The sequence below is a fragment of the Carassius auratus genome, unplaced genomic scaffold (genome assembly GCF_003368295.1).
Source record: "Carassius auratus strain Wakin unplaced genomic scaffold, ASM336829v1 scaf_tig00031532, whole genome shotgun sequence".
NCBI lineage: Eukaryota > Metazoa > Chordata > Actinopteri > Cypriniformes > Cyprinidae > Carassius > Carassius auratus.
Genome location: NW_020525931.1, coordinates 40,135 through 55,676, shown reverse-complemented (window position 1 = coordinate 55,676; position 15,542 = coordinate 40,135). Strand labels below are relative to the sequence as shown.

The window sequence follows — 15,542 nt, the reverse complement described above, 5'->3', positions numbered from 1 at the left end:
TAACTTTTGAAGCAGTTGTGTGCACTGATTTTGTAGCAGTTTCCAGTTGTTTTTTTAAACAAGCAACATCTTAACATCTGAAAAATGTTGTCTTGAGAATGGGTGCCACACTTTAGAGAAATACCCATACAAATTATTCTCTTTATGTATTTATTTTTCATTTCTACATGGATAAGAGCACAAAGCTTCAGACAAAACCACATTAACATGTTCATAAAGTTGTATAAAAGAGCTTAAAGCAACAGCAAAAGGGAATTTCTTAAGATGTTTCTATAATAATGTCAGGAAAATAAACTTCAGCAGCTTAAGTTCAGTAACTGTAGATGAGGACTTTAAATTTGGGTGAAAAACAGTGGAAATCTAAAATTTACCTCAGGGATAAAGTAATACATATTAAACTTGTTGTAAATATGTTGGTATGATATGTTTTGTGATATGTTGCTAGATTTTCAAATAACTGTAATATGAATTCCTGGTTATGAGTGTAATTTATTTATGTGTATATATAAATACACACACGTTTAAATTTAAATATTTACATGTGTATTTATACATATGTGATTTTATAGTATTTATATTTCTTAAATAACTAATATATGTATATCTTGATTTGACAGTCTTAAAATGACCTTCACAACGTACACAAGCTGAAACAATAGCACTATGAGAACATGAACTGATCTGCAGAGTCTAAACCTGTTCGACTGTCCTACAGGTAATCTGCTCTTGAAGAGCTGCACAGGGTCGTCTGCTGTGACACAGCTGTGCTCAGATTGTCCCGCACATGCTGTCCTGTGCTGACTTCTGTGTTTTGGGGTTCCAGTGTATCATCGTCATGATCCTCTACAATTTGTGGATCTGCAATGTCCTCATTCAGAAGACTGTGGTGGAGCACTGCACAGCATGCAACAACATCTGCACAAAGGCAGAACTCACTTCCAGGGCCTTGAAGAAGAAGATGGAGCACAGCTGGTCTTCATCATCCTGAAGAGTCTCTCAACACTGTTCTGTGCACGAGCATCATTGGTGTTGAATCAAAGCTGTGCAGGATTGTGTTCAGGCTCTCTGTATGCTGTGATGAGGCAGATGTGTGCACTCAAACAAGGACACACACCATCTCCCAGGATGTGTTTTCCTGCAGGTGGATACAGGCCTCCAGTGTAAATAGAGCTGTTCTTCAGCACCCAGGCACAGTAGATTGTACTCTTTAAATTTACGCGCTGTTGTGAAGACGTATGTCACGTGACAATGTCAACATGGCAGATGTATTACGTCCGAATTCCATTCATACTACCCACATTCATACTATATAGAACGTACTTTTCTAACGGTCGAGCAATACGTTCAAATTCAAATGTAGCAGCTAAGGTGTTTTTACACCATGATACCTGATTGGTTGATGTAATAGTGACGTTAGGTTTAGGGGTGGGGTTGGGTAAGGGCGATCATTTAGATTGCATGATTCAGAAACACCCAGCAGTTTGAAAACACCCACATAGTGATAAACTTTTTTAAATTTCGCCAGCAGTGGGTGGAGTCATTGGTGGTGTTCGCATTGTAGTAATGCACAAACATACTTACGATTTTTAAACGCTGACTTGTTAGGTGATGTTTTAACATTAGAAGCATACAATTTCCTATTAATTCAATTGAACGTTTAGGCACACTGTGGATTAACGTTAATGATATGGCGGCGCGACGGTTTCACTTTCACCTTCACAATCTTCTAGTTTGAGAGAATACTTCAAACAGATACGTTACGTGTGTGAGGCATTTATTGAAAGGTAAGTGAATTTACCATGTATTTTCATGAAAAAAAAAAAAACATCTCCTAACATTTAATGAGAAGAATTAGCGAACATGACTGCTTCATGAGTTGATTGCACCAAAGCTGTTTATGAGGTAACGTTAACTAGAGTAAAACATGTTTTTCCGTGATTCCATAATGGCGACAACAGAACTCGATCAGTCAGTTAGCATTAGCATTAGAACTGCTCTCAGGAGTACAGAAGTTCTAGCTCATACTCTTTGATGCAAGTTTCGGAGGTTCCGTGATGAGCAGTAAATTTAATTCTGAACTTAACAAGTTTAATTCTTGTGTTTGTATTACTGGATGGTTATGAATACCGCTGAAATATAAATATATATATATATAAGTTGTTGATATTGTTTCATTTGAAATGCGACTTTTACTGTAACAGTATGTAGACATCTCGTTTATTTATTTATGTTTTAGTGTTTATTTCAGAAACTACCACCAATGCATAATCATTATGTGTTTATAAGGTGAAGAAAAATGACTTATAACTTTACTTTCTGTTTGTAGTGCGGAAGCAGAATTTCGGGTTGGAATTCCCCTGCTATGAGCCAATGAGGTAAACCGAATAATCCCTCACTGACCACAGTCATAAGACTTAATCACATATAATGAATGGTTATGCTCTTATTATTCCTGACATTTCATCTGCACACCAGTTTTTCTGAAAGTTATTCTGTTAGATCAGTTTTGAGCTGATGGTGTATTTTTGTCTTTATATAATGATCTGTTAATTGATTGAGATGATTAGTGTAAACATTTATTTTTTATTTTTGGAAACGCATTAAATGAGATGAGGTAAGATGCTATAGGATGAAATTAGACTCAGAATGATTAATAGATGCACATAGAATTATCCATGTACTGCTTACATTTTATACATGTATCTTACTAACCACAAACTAATACCTTTTAATTTGAGTCTGTGGAATTCAGGATTAAATGATTGTGCAGTGATTTGTACAAATACAGACATGTTTGTCAATAAAAATGTTCTGCATTAATATATCATAAATTGCTCATTCAAAAATGAATCCATGCATATCTGGATCAGGTGACAGGGATGCATTAATTGATGTCTAGCTCGAGTCGATCTTGTTCAGTTCATGTAGATTATAAGACTTTATTTGCACAGTTTACAGCGTTTCCCATCCTACACACACACACAACCAACGAACAAGGCCCAGTGCAATTCATGAACATGTACACGATTAAGAAAATTAGCAAATATGTGTCACTAAACAGAAACTCTTTTTAACCGGTGTCTGCAGAGTTAAGAATTACATTAATGTGCAGCATTTAGTTTAAATAGAGACATATTTGTGAATACAAATTATATAGTTTGTATTACAATTATCATAATCTGTGCATGTAGAGATTACATGTGCTTTCCCTGGTGATACTCCAGTAAAATAATCGCACACTTTATTTCTTCAAAGCCTTTGCCATCTGAAAATAAGGTCAGCATTAAAATATTAAAGGTCAAATGTGTTTTATTTTTTATAGCTATAGCCTAGACACATGTATTTAAATTTAATAGGTAACACTGTGCAAGTCCAGTGTGTTAACAAGAATGTATTAGCTATCTAACATGAACTGTGCATAATGCAATATACATTTTTACAGCATGTACTCATATTTGAGCAATACAATTGTACCTCATTCAGACATGACATAAAGAATATTAACTGAGAGAAGTTTGTGGATCGGAGGAGAGTTTGTTTTTGCTTTGTAATAAGTGTTCGGCACAAACTTGATTCATTCACTGAGTGAGTATAACCGTTTTTACAGCTCTGTGACAAACAACCAATCAAAAGGCCTATTTAAGTAGCGCAGAAACCCTGAGGTGCAACAGCGAGTTCATATATATATATATATATATATATATGAATTTATACATGTTTGATCCATTATAAAGTGTGCACGCCTCTCACTCTACACTGAGTGCTGTTTGATCATGTCACCAAAAATATCATGAGCTTTTTTTATTTTATTTTCATCTGAATAATGTCGGTTGCCGAACATTTGGTGCATCCCTAATATTTCATTTAACTTCTCGGGTAATATCAATGGTTTGTCTTATTTCAGATGCAGACAAAATTACAACAACACTTATAATTACAAATATTTAATTGTTTGATTAAAACTATTACTAGGGACAATTTAGTAATCACTGGATTTTGGTAGGGACATCTCCTTGGCTTTCTTCTAAATTATACGTCCTTGGGTTATAAATATTTTTATAATTAAATCTGAAAGGTAATTTAAGTTCTTTTAGCAGAAATAATGGATTAAAATAAAAAGTAGAAGAGAAATAGTTGTTCCTGGTCTGTGGGGAAATGAAATCCGTGTTCTGTGGAAAGTGGGGAAGTGATTTATAGGAAACAACCCTTTTATACCGTTTTAACATTTTTGTGAGTTTCTTATTTTGCATTCTTGTTAATTGCAGTGGTGAATAATAGGACTGCAAATTTAACGATTGAATTTATAAATAAATGCATATTTTTACTTTATGCTGCCAAACAAAGCTGAAATATCTGTTCGTTATCAGGTCAGTTTTCTAGAATAATGACTGTGTGATGTCCGGAGGCCAATGTGGAAGACACAGAATGACAATGCTGCGTCCTCACAAAGAAAATACAAAAATAATTTGTACGTGTTTTTTATGCCGATATAAAAATTTCATGTTGCGATCACGATATTGAAAATTAGTTCTAAAAAAGTGTTTTCATAATAGTGTAACATGTTTAATAACTGTTGTCTTATAACAAAAATAAGTGAAGTGAAGTGAAAGTGACATTCAGCCAAGTATGGTGACCCATACTCAGAATTTGTGCTCTGCATTTAACCCATCCGAAATGCACACACACAGAGCAGTGAACACACACACACTGTGAGCACACACACAGAGCAGTGAACACACACACACACACTGTGAGCACACACCCGGAGCAGTGGGCAGCCATTTATGCTGCGGCGCCCGGGGAGCAGTTGGGGGTTCGATGCCTTGCTCAAGGGCACCTAAGTCGTGGTACTGAAGGTGGAGAGAGAGCTGTTCATGCACTCCCCCCACCCACAATTCCGTCCGGCCCGAGACTCGAACTCACAACCCTTCGATTGGGAGTCCGACACTCTAACCATTAGGCCACGACTTCCCAAATAAAAAATAACAGAGTTTATCACCAAAATATTTTACACAGATTAAAGTGCAAAAGAATTATAAAGATCAATCGGTATCGCTTTACAATAAGATCTCATGAGTTAGCCTTAGTTAATGCATTAACATCCTAACAGTCTAATCAGATCTTGATATGCCACAGCTGGGAGGTGGATGGATTATTTTGGCAAAGGAAAAGTGCTCACACAGAATTTAACACAGAAAATTTTTGAACAATATTTGAGAGAAATAAGCATTTTGTTTACATAGAAAAAGTCTTCGATCTTTGAGTTCAGCAGTTTAACAAGATTACATCTTTAATACGAAATGAACATGAATGTGAATGAATACATTTTATATGCAAGTTGCATATTTTTTTTTTTTTTGTTCAGTTATAAAGATTCATTTTCATTAAGAGGTTTGCACGAGCATAAACTGTAAACTGTGCAAATGTCTTGCTTTGGTCTACACTGGAAGTGTTCAGACTCTGCTAAACTATATTTACTAAACCTGAAACTGTATAAAAATGAAAACGAAATTTCTTTACAAAATAAAAACAAAACTAACCCTAAAAAAGCCATTAATGAAACTAAACTGAAATTACAGGAAATTTGAAAACGATATTAAAATAAAAACAAATAAAAAAATTCACATCAGTCCAAAAAAAAAAAATTACTACTAGAGCATGAAATTGTTTATAAGAGCACATATTTCGTCATTGATCAAGTCACTTGATTCTGCTCTTAAAATGCACCAGATTAATGCGTTTTAAATTGAAAATGATCAAACATTTATTACGGGGACAACCCCCCCCAAAACCATTAGATTAGTGGTCGCCCACGTGTTGGCTGCATATGAGTCGACCGCCAAGCACATTCTACAAATAGCCTTCACCTTTCACCTGATTCATAAACTCAAACACACGACTCGGCACAGTATTTTCAGCATCTTCATCTTCATAGCTTCACTGAAAGTCCCTTCACCAGCTTTATGCAGTTTCATTTAAGAAAAAGTACCATTAAATACACGCTGAAACTAAAACTGAACCCTCACGACAAACCTTCAAAATAAAAGTCCGGCAGACTCACAATGCTGCGGTTGCATTCAAAGTGGACATGGAAATAGTTTAACTCGTCAGCCAGCAATGGGTCAGGATTTATTTCCAAAGGCACAGATGGTCCTTAGTCCCCGCCACAGGCATCGGGAGTCATTTAGCTGGAAATGTGACTCTATGCGTTCCCTGTATTGGTGTTTGGCGGCTCTTACCACCCGTCGGAGATCATGGCACATTGTTTTGTACTCGCTCATGTTTCCCGACGAGAGACTGGCATTGTATGCAGCAGTACATTTGTTTACTGCTGCACGGATGATCTGTCCTGTCCATCCATAAAACAGAAGTTTTCAGACGGTATTATAGCAGTGTCCGGGATCATGGTTGTGAGCCATGTTTCTGACAAACAAAGGATGTTACAGTAATGTCCCGTTGGAAACTTATCCTGGCTCTATGATCGTCCATCTTATTCTCCAGAGACTGGACATTGGCGAGCAGAATGCTCTGTAGAGGACTGTGAGCTCTTTTCCTCAGTCTGTTGCGGATCCCAGCACGTTTCCCACTGTGTTTCTTGACCCGTTATGGATTGGAGGATAAAGTGTCCTCCGGTTAGTGAAGCGTTGTCCAGTGTCCAAAAGTCTTCCTTTCTCATAAGTGATCAGTGCAGACGATATACCGTATTTTCCGCACTATAAGGCGCAGTCTCCATTACGGGGTCTATTTCTATACTTAACCCATACATAAGGTGCACCATATTATAAGGTGCATGCCTAAAACATACGGTCTACAAAAAAAGGTAATGGAAGCAAAAGAGTGAGTTTAGTTGAACTTTATTCTACTATTTAACAATACTCTCACATTATTTTTTAAATTCATCTTCTCCCACAAATCCATCAAAGTTGGAGTCAGTCTCGTGGCCAGGTGCTGTTCAGCAATGATGCCGGCTTTCACGAAACCTCGGACAAGAGTCAAAGCAGATATCTTAGCCCAGGCATCCACAATCCATTCATATATGGTAAATAAAAAATAAAATCTTAAGTGGAGCGACCTGGACAGCATCCGAACGGAGCCTGTAGTTCCTGCAGTATTCCTCTATCAGAGACTCCATGAGGCCTGATGCATGCTGGGAGAAACAAGCACAAGTTTAGATCACATTGACTGCTGACTCTGTTTTTCACACAAAGAGCAGCCTAGGGGCAGACCCCAGACTTGAGCGGAAAATGAATCCTACACGGCATCATGAATCATAAACAAAGTGTTTTTATGAGTCTTGCAGATGGTACACCACTGATTTGTCAAACCTGCTTTCCTGCAGTCCATGTTCTTCTGACTATTCTGTAGTCAGTAATGAATATGCTTAGGGGAAATGTAAATGTAATGTATGAGTAAATGTACATTTTAATTAGCAAATGTAGTGGAGTAAAAGTAAAAATATTGGCTGAGATAAACACAAGTACAGTACCGATATTCCCAACCATACTGAAGTACTGTAACGAAGTACATGTTTGTTATTGCAGGGGATTTTAATATTCACACACAAAATGCAGAATAATAATAGTACATTTTATTTGCGCTTTTCTTATACCCATAGCGCTACAAGTACAGAACTAAATTAAATTAACATTTCATCCATTGTTATTAAGGACGTATCACTTCTGTATTTTCTTTGATATTTTGATGTCTGCTACAACTGAATCGAGATCGGTCTCTGTCAGAAGGAGATGCATTTACGAGAACACAAGTGTACTATTTATGGAGGCTATATCTTTAACACCAAGCATTTCTGCAGACTCTGTTGATATTCTCCTTGATTCCTTCTACTCAGAAGTTAAGAATGCTACTGATAATATTGCTCCAATAATAGTAAGTAAGAAAAAAACTTGATGTGGGAAGACTGTTCCATAGCTTTGACGCTCTATATAATACACTAAACTGTGTTTGAGTCGTACGAGAGTAGGGAGGCCTGATAAGACAACCACTACAAGTTGGATACTGATGAAATTCATTATTAAAAATAAAAATATTACAAAGGAACAAATAAAGCAATTTGAAGTTGATTTACTTGATAAACATTAAGAATACTTGCCTGAGTAAACAGTGATTTGGATGGATGTCTACGATTTACACAAAATATTATTCTTAAAGCTTGCTTCTGAAGTCGAAAAATAGATTCCAGTTTAGTTAGTACTTGGGTACTAGCCCGAGCAACATTGCAGTAATTTATCTGTGGGTATAACATTGAATAATACAACATGACGGAAACTTTTTTTGTTAATCAGGTGCCGTATTTATATACCGACAAATATACCGACAACTTTGGGCTACTTTTGTACTTGTGGCACTTGCGGTTTCCAAGATAGAGTCATCTAGTATAACACGAGGAAACGAGCGGATCTAACATTGTTAATGGAGATATCATCAATTTTTTGGATTTTCATTGAGGAATTAAATGAATCAGACTTGGTGCCAGACAATATATGACTTGTTTTTTTTTTATATATTTGGTAACAGTTTGTTGGACCTGAACCAAGTAGATAACTTGTCAAGTTCTTCATTAACTCTTTTTATTAAAACTTCATTTTTTGTTTGAGAGAGAGATGCCTTCATGCTTTTAATGTGAAACTAGCCACAGCTAGACAGAATTTCTTCTCAAACCTTATAAACAGTAACTTAAATAACACTCGTACTCTTTTTGCCACTGTTGAGAGACTGACAAACCCCCCAAGTCAGATTCCCAGTGATATGCTATCAGACAGCAAATGCAATGAGTTTGATTCTTTCTTTTCTGAGAAGATCATCAATATCAGGAAGGCGATTAGCACATCCTCAAGAAATGCAGAGGTCAGACACATTCGGCCACAATATCACGCCTCACTACTTTTTGGAACTTTTCCAAACTCCCTGAAAACTGCAGTTGTTAAGCCCCTCCTGAAAAAGAGCAATCTTGATAACACCATTTTGAGCAATTTTAGACCAATATCTAATCTTCCTTTTATAGGCAAAATTATAGAAAAGGTAGTTTTTAATTAGCTGAACAAATACTTAAACTCAAACGGATACCTGGACAATTTTCAATCTGGTTTCCGACCGCATCACAGCACAGAGACAGCACTCATTAAGATAATAAATGATATTCGCTTAAATTGTGACTCTGGTAAAATATCGGTGCTGGTATTGCTAGATCTCAGTGCTGCGTTTGACACTGTCAATCATAACATACTACTAGAGAGACTGGAAAACTGGGTAGGGCTTTCTGGGATGGTACTCAAATGGTTCAGATCATACTTAGAAGGGAGAGGCTATTATGTGAGTCTAGGAGAGCATAAATCTAAGTGGACTTCCATGACATGTGGAGTCCCACAAGGCTCAGTTCTAGCACCGCTCTTGTTTAGCCTGTATATGCTTCCACTAAATCAAATAATGAGAAAGAACCAGATTGTCTATCATAGTTATGCTGATGATACCCAGATTTACCTAGCCTTATCTCCAAATGACTACAGCCCCATTGACTCCCTCTGCCAATGCATTGATGAAATTAATAGTTGGATGTGTCAGAACTATCTTCAGTTAAACAAGGAAAAAACTGAAGTCATTGCATTTGGAAACAAAGATGAAGTGTTCAAGCTCAAAACTGCAAGCTGCAACTAACGATTATTGTTTCTGTCGACTACTCTAACGATTACTAATGAATCATTTGGATAACTTTACAAAAAAAAATAAGTACAACTTCTAATATAATATTTAAGCATTTATTCAATTTCAACCAATGTGGTTGAAGTTCTTATAGTACACAAAAATAGAGAGGCAAAGAAAATTATTTTACTATGGTAAATATGAGTTTATGATGGCGTTTATAATTAAACGACAGTAGCCCTAAATTTACAGTTGTCTGAGACGTCATGAAATGTTCTTTAGGATCACAAACCACAAAATGTAGTGAGGGTTCTGCTATGGTTTAGCATGGATTCCAGAGATCTGGGGCTGATTCGGGGTAGCTCGGTGGTTTGGGACTGTTTCTAACTTTGAACAGTCTAACTCTAATCTAACTTTTACAGATTTTCACAGAGAGGGTCAATTGTAGCCTACATTTGTTATATTTTAATTTCACAATAAGGACATTATGGATATAATGTACCATAAGTTGTTTATATGTTTCACTTGTACTGTAACAGTATGTAAACTTTAGTTTATTTCTGTTTTATTTGAGAATCTTCCTTCAAAGTATAATCAGTATGAATATATGGTGACAAATGACTCCTACTCCCTGACCAGAATACTGGTGTGATTAACACCTAAAGGTTAACAGAACTGGAATTTAACTTGGAAATCCCCAGATGTAGAAGATAAGGGAAAATGTTAAACCACAGATCAGATGGTCAGATCAGACTTCATCAAACATATAATGAATGGTTATGCTAATTATTCTTGACATTTCATCTGGACATCAGTTTTTTTCTGAAATGTAAAATCAAAATCATGTTTGCAAACTTGCTTATAAGTATTAAATTACTGTAACTCATCTTAGTTAATCATCTCAAAACTGCTCTAACAGAATACAAGTTCATATCAAATGACTTTCATTTTTAGAACACTGTTGTCTCATTCTTGCTCATTTATTCCAACATTTCCAATAAATTCACAGCTGCGCATCTCAGAGCAAACACAGCAGTTTCATTTATGAATGATTGTGCATTCAGTATTCATCCTCCACATTGCATGTCGCCTACTCTTTTCCCGTTTTTACACATGTGATGGGAACTACCCGTGGTGAAACCGGAATTGATGACCTTTTTAAGTCATTTGGTGATTTTAGTCATCACGGAAACCACAAACATTCACACTTCCTCTTCTCATGAGCAGCATTTGATGCATTTCTAAAACAGTCTCTTGCTCTTGGTGCTTGTAATCATTTTTTCATCTTTCTCGGACAGTGTTAAATGTTTCCACACTGCTGACATGTTTGATCCATTATAAATAGTGCACGCCTCTCACTCTATACTGAGTGCTGTTTGATCATGTCTCCAAAAATATCATGAGCTTAGGCGGGCTAGGCTAGGTGGAAAGTACAAAATACTTGTTAAACTAAATTCCAGCTAGTTTCTGTGGAAAAAAAAAAAAAAACCCTGTCTAAAATAAAGGGGCAGTTCACCTAAAACTGACAATTCTGCCACTATTTACTAATCCTCATGTCACTCCGAACATATGTTGATGAAGTACAGTTAAGACCTGTAAACAGTTATTAATGAAGAATGTTTGTAGTTTCATCAACAGAAATCCACACATCAAATACAGCAGCAGTTATTCTCTAACAGAAATCAGTAAGATATGTCTGTACTTCAGGTTTCAGTATTCTGGCTAACTAAAGCACAGATAAACATGATGCAGCATGAAGTGTAAATGTTGAACCGTTTGTGTGTTTATAGTTATTTGTGATTTTAAATCTTTACAGTATTCACTCTCCCTCTTTTCTGTTTGGTTCTAGATCTGGGAGCTTTACCTGCAAACCCACGTGAGATTGCTGTGTGATTCATCTGGTATTTATATAAACACCCCCTTTGTATTCATCTCACTTATAATTAACTAGATTATATCTGAACTATATTTAGAGTAGTTTAGTCTTTTGATCAAATCTAGTGAATGGAGATATTCAGCATCTTCAAATGTTATTTAAAAATAATGCTTTAACTTTCTTTTCCTAAATATGTTATATAATATGAACTAAAGGAATTTTGTAAATGGTCATTCCTCTTGTTTTAAGGAGTTGAGTCTCCTGCTGCTGCATTAATGTATAAAATAATGAGTCAATGTATAATTAGTGTTTAGTTTTGAGACCCATACATTCTAGTAAAATGGATTTAAGTGTCTGGCACAATTTATTTCTGTCTGTTTTTTCTGAAAGCCATCTAACACAAATCTCTTTTTCAGGTCTATGAAACAAGAAAATGACAAAATGACCATCTCTGCAGATGATTTTAGTTTCCAAATATGTCTATATTCTATACTCAATCCACATTCCTTCCTCTCCTCTCCGTGAACATTGTGCTTTGTGTGGCAGCTTGTAATAATGCAGAATATGAAATTAATGGACGGTGTTGCCCAAAGTGTGATCCAGGTAAATCCAGTATGAGATTTCTCTTCACCCAAACACACACTAGATGCAGATGAACTCAGACACTTAAAGGGTTAGTTCACCCAAAAATCATAATTATGTCATAAATGACTCACCCTCATGTCGTTCCAAACCAGTGAGACGTCCGTTTATCTTCAGAACACAGTTTAAGATATTTTAGATGAAAAAAAAAAAACATTGCACTGCATAAACATTAAGATGATGGTCAGGCCGTGAAAAAGTGGAGTACATACAAAAAAGATTTACATGTCTGTAGTTATCTTTCTTCTCTGGAAAGTGTACTTCACAACCAGTGTGTTGGCAATAGTTTTTTTTTTTTCAGTCTTTATAGACTGAATTGGTCTTACCACAGTTGTAATAGCGGAGGTGGTAATAGTTATTATACTTACAGAATGTATTCTTTACAGTATTGTACAAAAATTATGCCAATATAAACTACCATCTCTGAGGTCTTTGCCTTTGATGCAGATGCTGTCATCGTTTTGCCTCATATGTCTGTCAACAACAATAAACTATGATCAAATTATGATCGTATTGTGAAAAGTTGTAGTAATATACATGTTTGTGGTAAAAAAAAGTATAGATAAACATATGATGAATAATTACACCACATCTTATCACCGCCACCTTCTCTTGTCTAGAGGAAATTACGTAAACGTATATTTACCGCTAATTGGCCAACACCGTAACACTCCTTTCACCAATGAGAAACCTTTCGGCACGCCCATTGCTCCAGGCTGCAGTTACCCCTGTCTTGTCCCTCAGAGGGCAGCTCTAAAGAAGGGGCGGAGTCAGCAGAGCTCATTAACATTTAAAGGAGCATGCAACAAAACGGCTTGCTGAGAACAGAGCTGTTTTTTACACAACCAATGAGAAATTATAACCAAACTATGTTACAGACTTTTCATTGAGACCCTAAAGAATTATATCAACTTGTGGAAAATGGGCATTATATGACCCTATTAAATCTACACAGTTTATAGAAATATAATGACCTGCAATTCAATATTTTTTATGTTGTCTAGGAAAGCGAGTTCATAAACACTGTGATGAGTTCAGCACCACAACATGTGAATCATGTCCCATCTTTACTTACTCTGATATTCCTAATGGATTTATAGAGTGCCTGCCCTGTTCTGTGTGTGATACGAGTGAGTAAAACTGTCTTTTCTTAGTGACTCATCATGGGTTCATGCTTTCAAATATATTGTAATTGTTTCATCTAGCTGTTTGACTCAATTGACTCATTAGATTTCTTTCTTGTTGAAGGTGATGGACTGAGAGAAAAGCAGGCATGTACAGTAACATCAGACACAGTGTGTGGACCTCTTCCTGGTTATTACTGTATAGACTCGCTCTATAACTGTAAAAGAGCCAAGAAACATTCATCCTGCTCACCTGGACAATACATCAAGCAAACCGGTCAGTCTTTTATCAGTCCAGCAGCTTTAATATACATCCATACAAACTGAGAGGAATAACTCTCTATTAAATAACTCAATTATGGAAATATGCTTGTTGTTACATAAAAGCTTTATAATGTATTACACCTGGAGAAAGTATTAAGTGGTTCCTGTCTTTGACAGCACATGACAAAACCACCTGAACAAATCTACTAAATTATGATCAGGCTGATAGACACTGAATGATGATGTGATCATCTGTGAGACTGTGTTTATTGCTCATGTACTGATGCTGTGTGTTTAATTGTATTTGTATAGGAACAGAGTTCAGAGATACAGTGTGTGATCACTGTCCTGCTGGTTCATATTCAGATGGGACACTCTGCATATTGCATACAGAGTAAGTATTAATATTAAAATACTGACACCTTCTTAAATTAAATATGTTGTTTTTAAATTGCTTCAGTAGATGTTTTTTTCTCAAGAGATATATTTGTAGCTAATGTTAAGTTCTTTATCTCTTTCTAACAGCTGTGAATCTCTTCACAAGACAACAATCAGAGAAGGAACAGATACGACTGATGCTGAGTGCAGAGATAGAGCATCTTTACTGACAGTGACTCTGTATGTGTGTGGAGTGTGTTTACTGATATTAACTGTCATAACTGTAATTATTGTATGGAGGAAAAAAAAGACAAAAAGAGGATTAAATCAAGTTCCAACAAAGAAGTGTACTGAACCCTCCTAAAGAGGAAAGAGGACTGATGCATCTACAAAGTCTAACTTTGAGAATTGAGTTCACACAAAGACCTTTAACAGACTCGGAGATCTCAAACTGGAGTAATGTACTCTTCTCTACACTGAGAGGATCTGAAGGACTGCGATTGGGAAGAGACTCACTGTGGCCAGATCCTCAGAAGCTGAAACTCTTCAAGATTCCTGGTTTATCTTTTTAAAGTGGTCATATGATGCTTTTCTAAAGATCAGCATTTTGTGTATTTGGTATAACAGAATATGTTGAAATGCTTTAATGTTCAAAAAACACATTCTTTTTCAAATACTGTACATTATTGTAGGTCCTCTATGCCCCAACTCTGGATCTAAGTTTATATCTGTGAGTTCAGAGACTGAGAAGCTGGGGATGAGATCTACTCGACTGGTCTACATAGCTCTTGACAAGTGGAGGATCACTTCATCTGAAAAAGATCTGAACCTGTTATTGGATTACTCTCTGGGGTTTATTAATCCAGATTCTGGTTCTTTTCCTGAACTGTATTTACAGTAGGTGGACATCATTCGCAAAACTACCGCCAGGTGGCGCAAAGGGACAGATTGCGAAATGAATATAATTGTAAAATGAGACAAAAGGAGAATTTAAAACAACAATAGCATTATGATATAACATTGTAACATCTTGAAAAAAACATGAATTTTGTTAATTTCCAAACGTAGGATAGTCTTAGGCTACTCATCAAAAATGTAAAGAAGAACTTTAGATCTGGTGGTGTTGCTCTTTTGCTCTAATTGTGTCTTTGTATTGTTTTAGTGTTGAGCAGTATTCAGTTCTTATGTTGGTGTCGTATGTTTCTTTATGTTTCAGATTTGATCATTTTCCAAGTTGTTTTCTTAATGTTTTACAGTCTGAGTCAAACTATTTTTCATCTTTTGGTGTTTTTCTAATGAATTTTTTGCCTTTCTTTTTCAATTCACTTATAAATGCTGCTTTTTGAAATATGTTATTGATTTCATTTGTAGCCAAATTAACACCATCTTTAGTTGTTTCAAATTGTTTATTCATAATTATACTAATTAGATTTGTCAGTTCTTCAGAATTCAGGGCATGGATGAATTTCTCTGCTCAGTTTGGTCAAGATTATTTCTTGTGAGACCGAGGGAGCTCTGGCCAAAGATATATTGATTCCCCTTTGGATCTATGTAATCAGGTTCAGATCCAGTTCTTGCATTAAAGTCTCCACACAGCAGCA

At 36.0% G+C, this 15,542-nt stretch overlaps 1 protein-coding gene across 1 annotated transcript; it reads left to right on the top strand.

The window, feature by feature from the left end:
• Positions 1-1,750: 1,750 nt before the first annotated feature.
• On the top strand, positions 1,751-14,456 carry LOC113080516 (tumor necrosis factor receptor superfamily member 14-like). Its single transcript, XM_026252669.1, has 7 exons — positions 1,751-1,784; positions 11,507-11,558; positions 11,950-12,136; positions 13,180-13,305; positions 13,424-13,576; positions 13,876-13,957; positions 14,089-14,456. Exons 3-7 carry the CDS (start codon positions 12,010-12,012, stop codon positions 14,303-14,305), a joined length of 705 nt encoding a protein of 234 aa, XP_026108454.1. The 5' UTR covers positions 1,751-1,784; positions 11,507-11,558; positions 11,950-12,009; the 3' UTR covers positions 14,306-14,456.
• The last annotated feature ends 1,086 nt before the right edge of the window (positions 14,457-15,542 follow it).

Excerpts from the sequence above, each read along its gene's own strand:
- LOC113080516 (XM_026252669.1), top strand. The coding sequence starts at position 12,010 with ATGTCTATATTCTATACTCAATCCACATTCCTTCCTCTCCTCTCCGTG. Across the intron at positions 12,137-13,179 it reads TTGCCCAAAGTGTGATCCAG|GAAAGCGAGTTCATAAACAC; the intron begins GTAAATCCAGTA and ends TATGTTGTCTAG. Across the intron at positions 13,577-13,875 it reads ACAATACATCAAGCAAACCG|GAACAGAGTTCAGAGATACA; the intron begins GTCAGTCTTTTA and ends GTATTTGTATAG.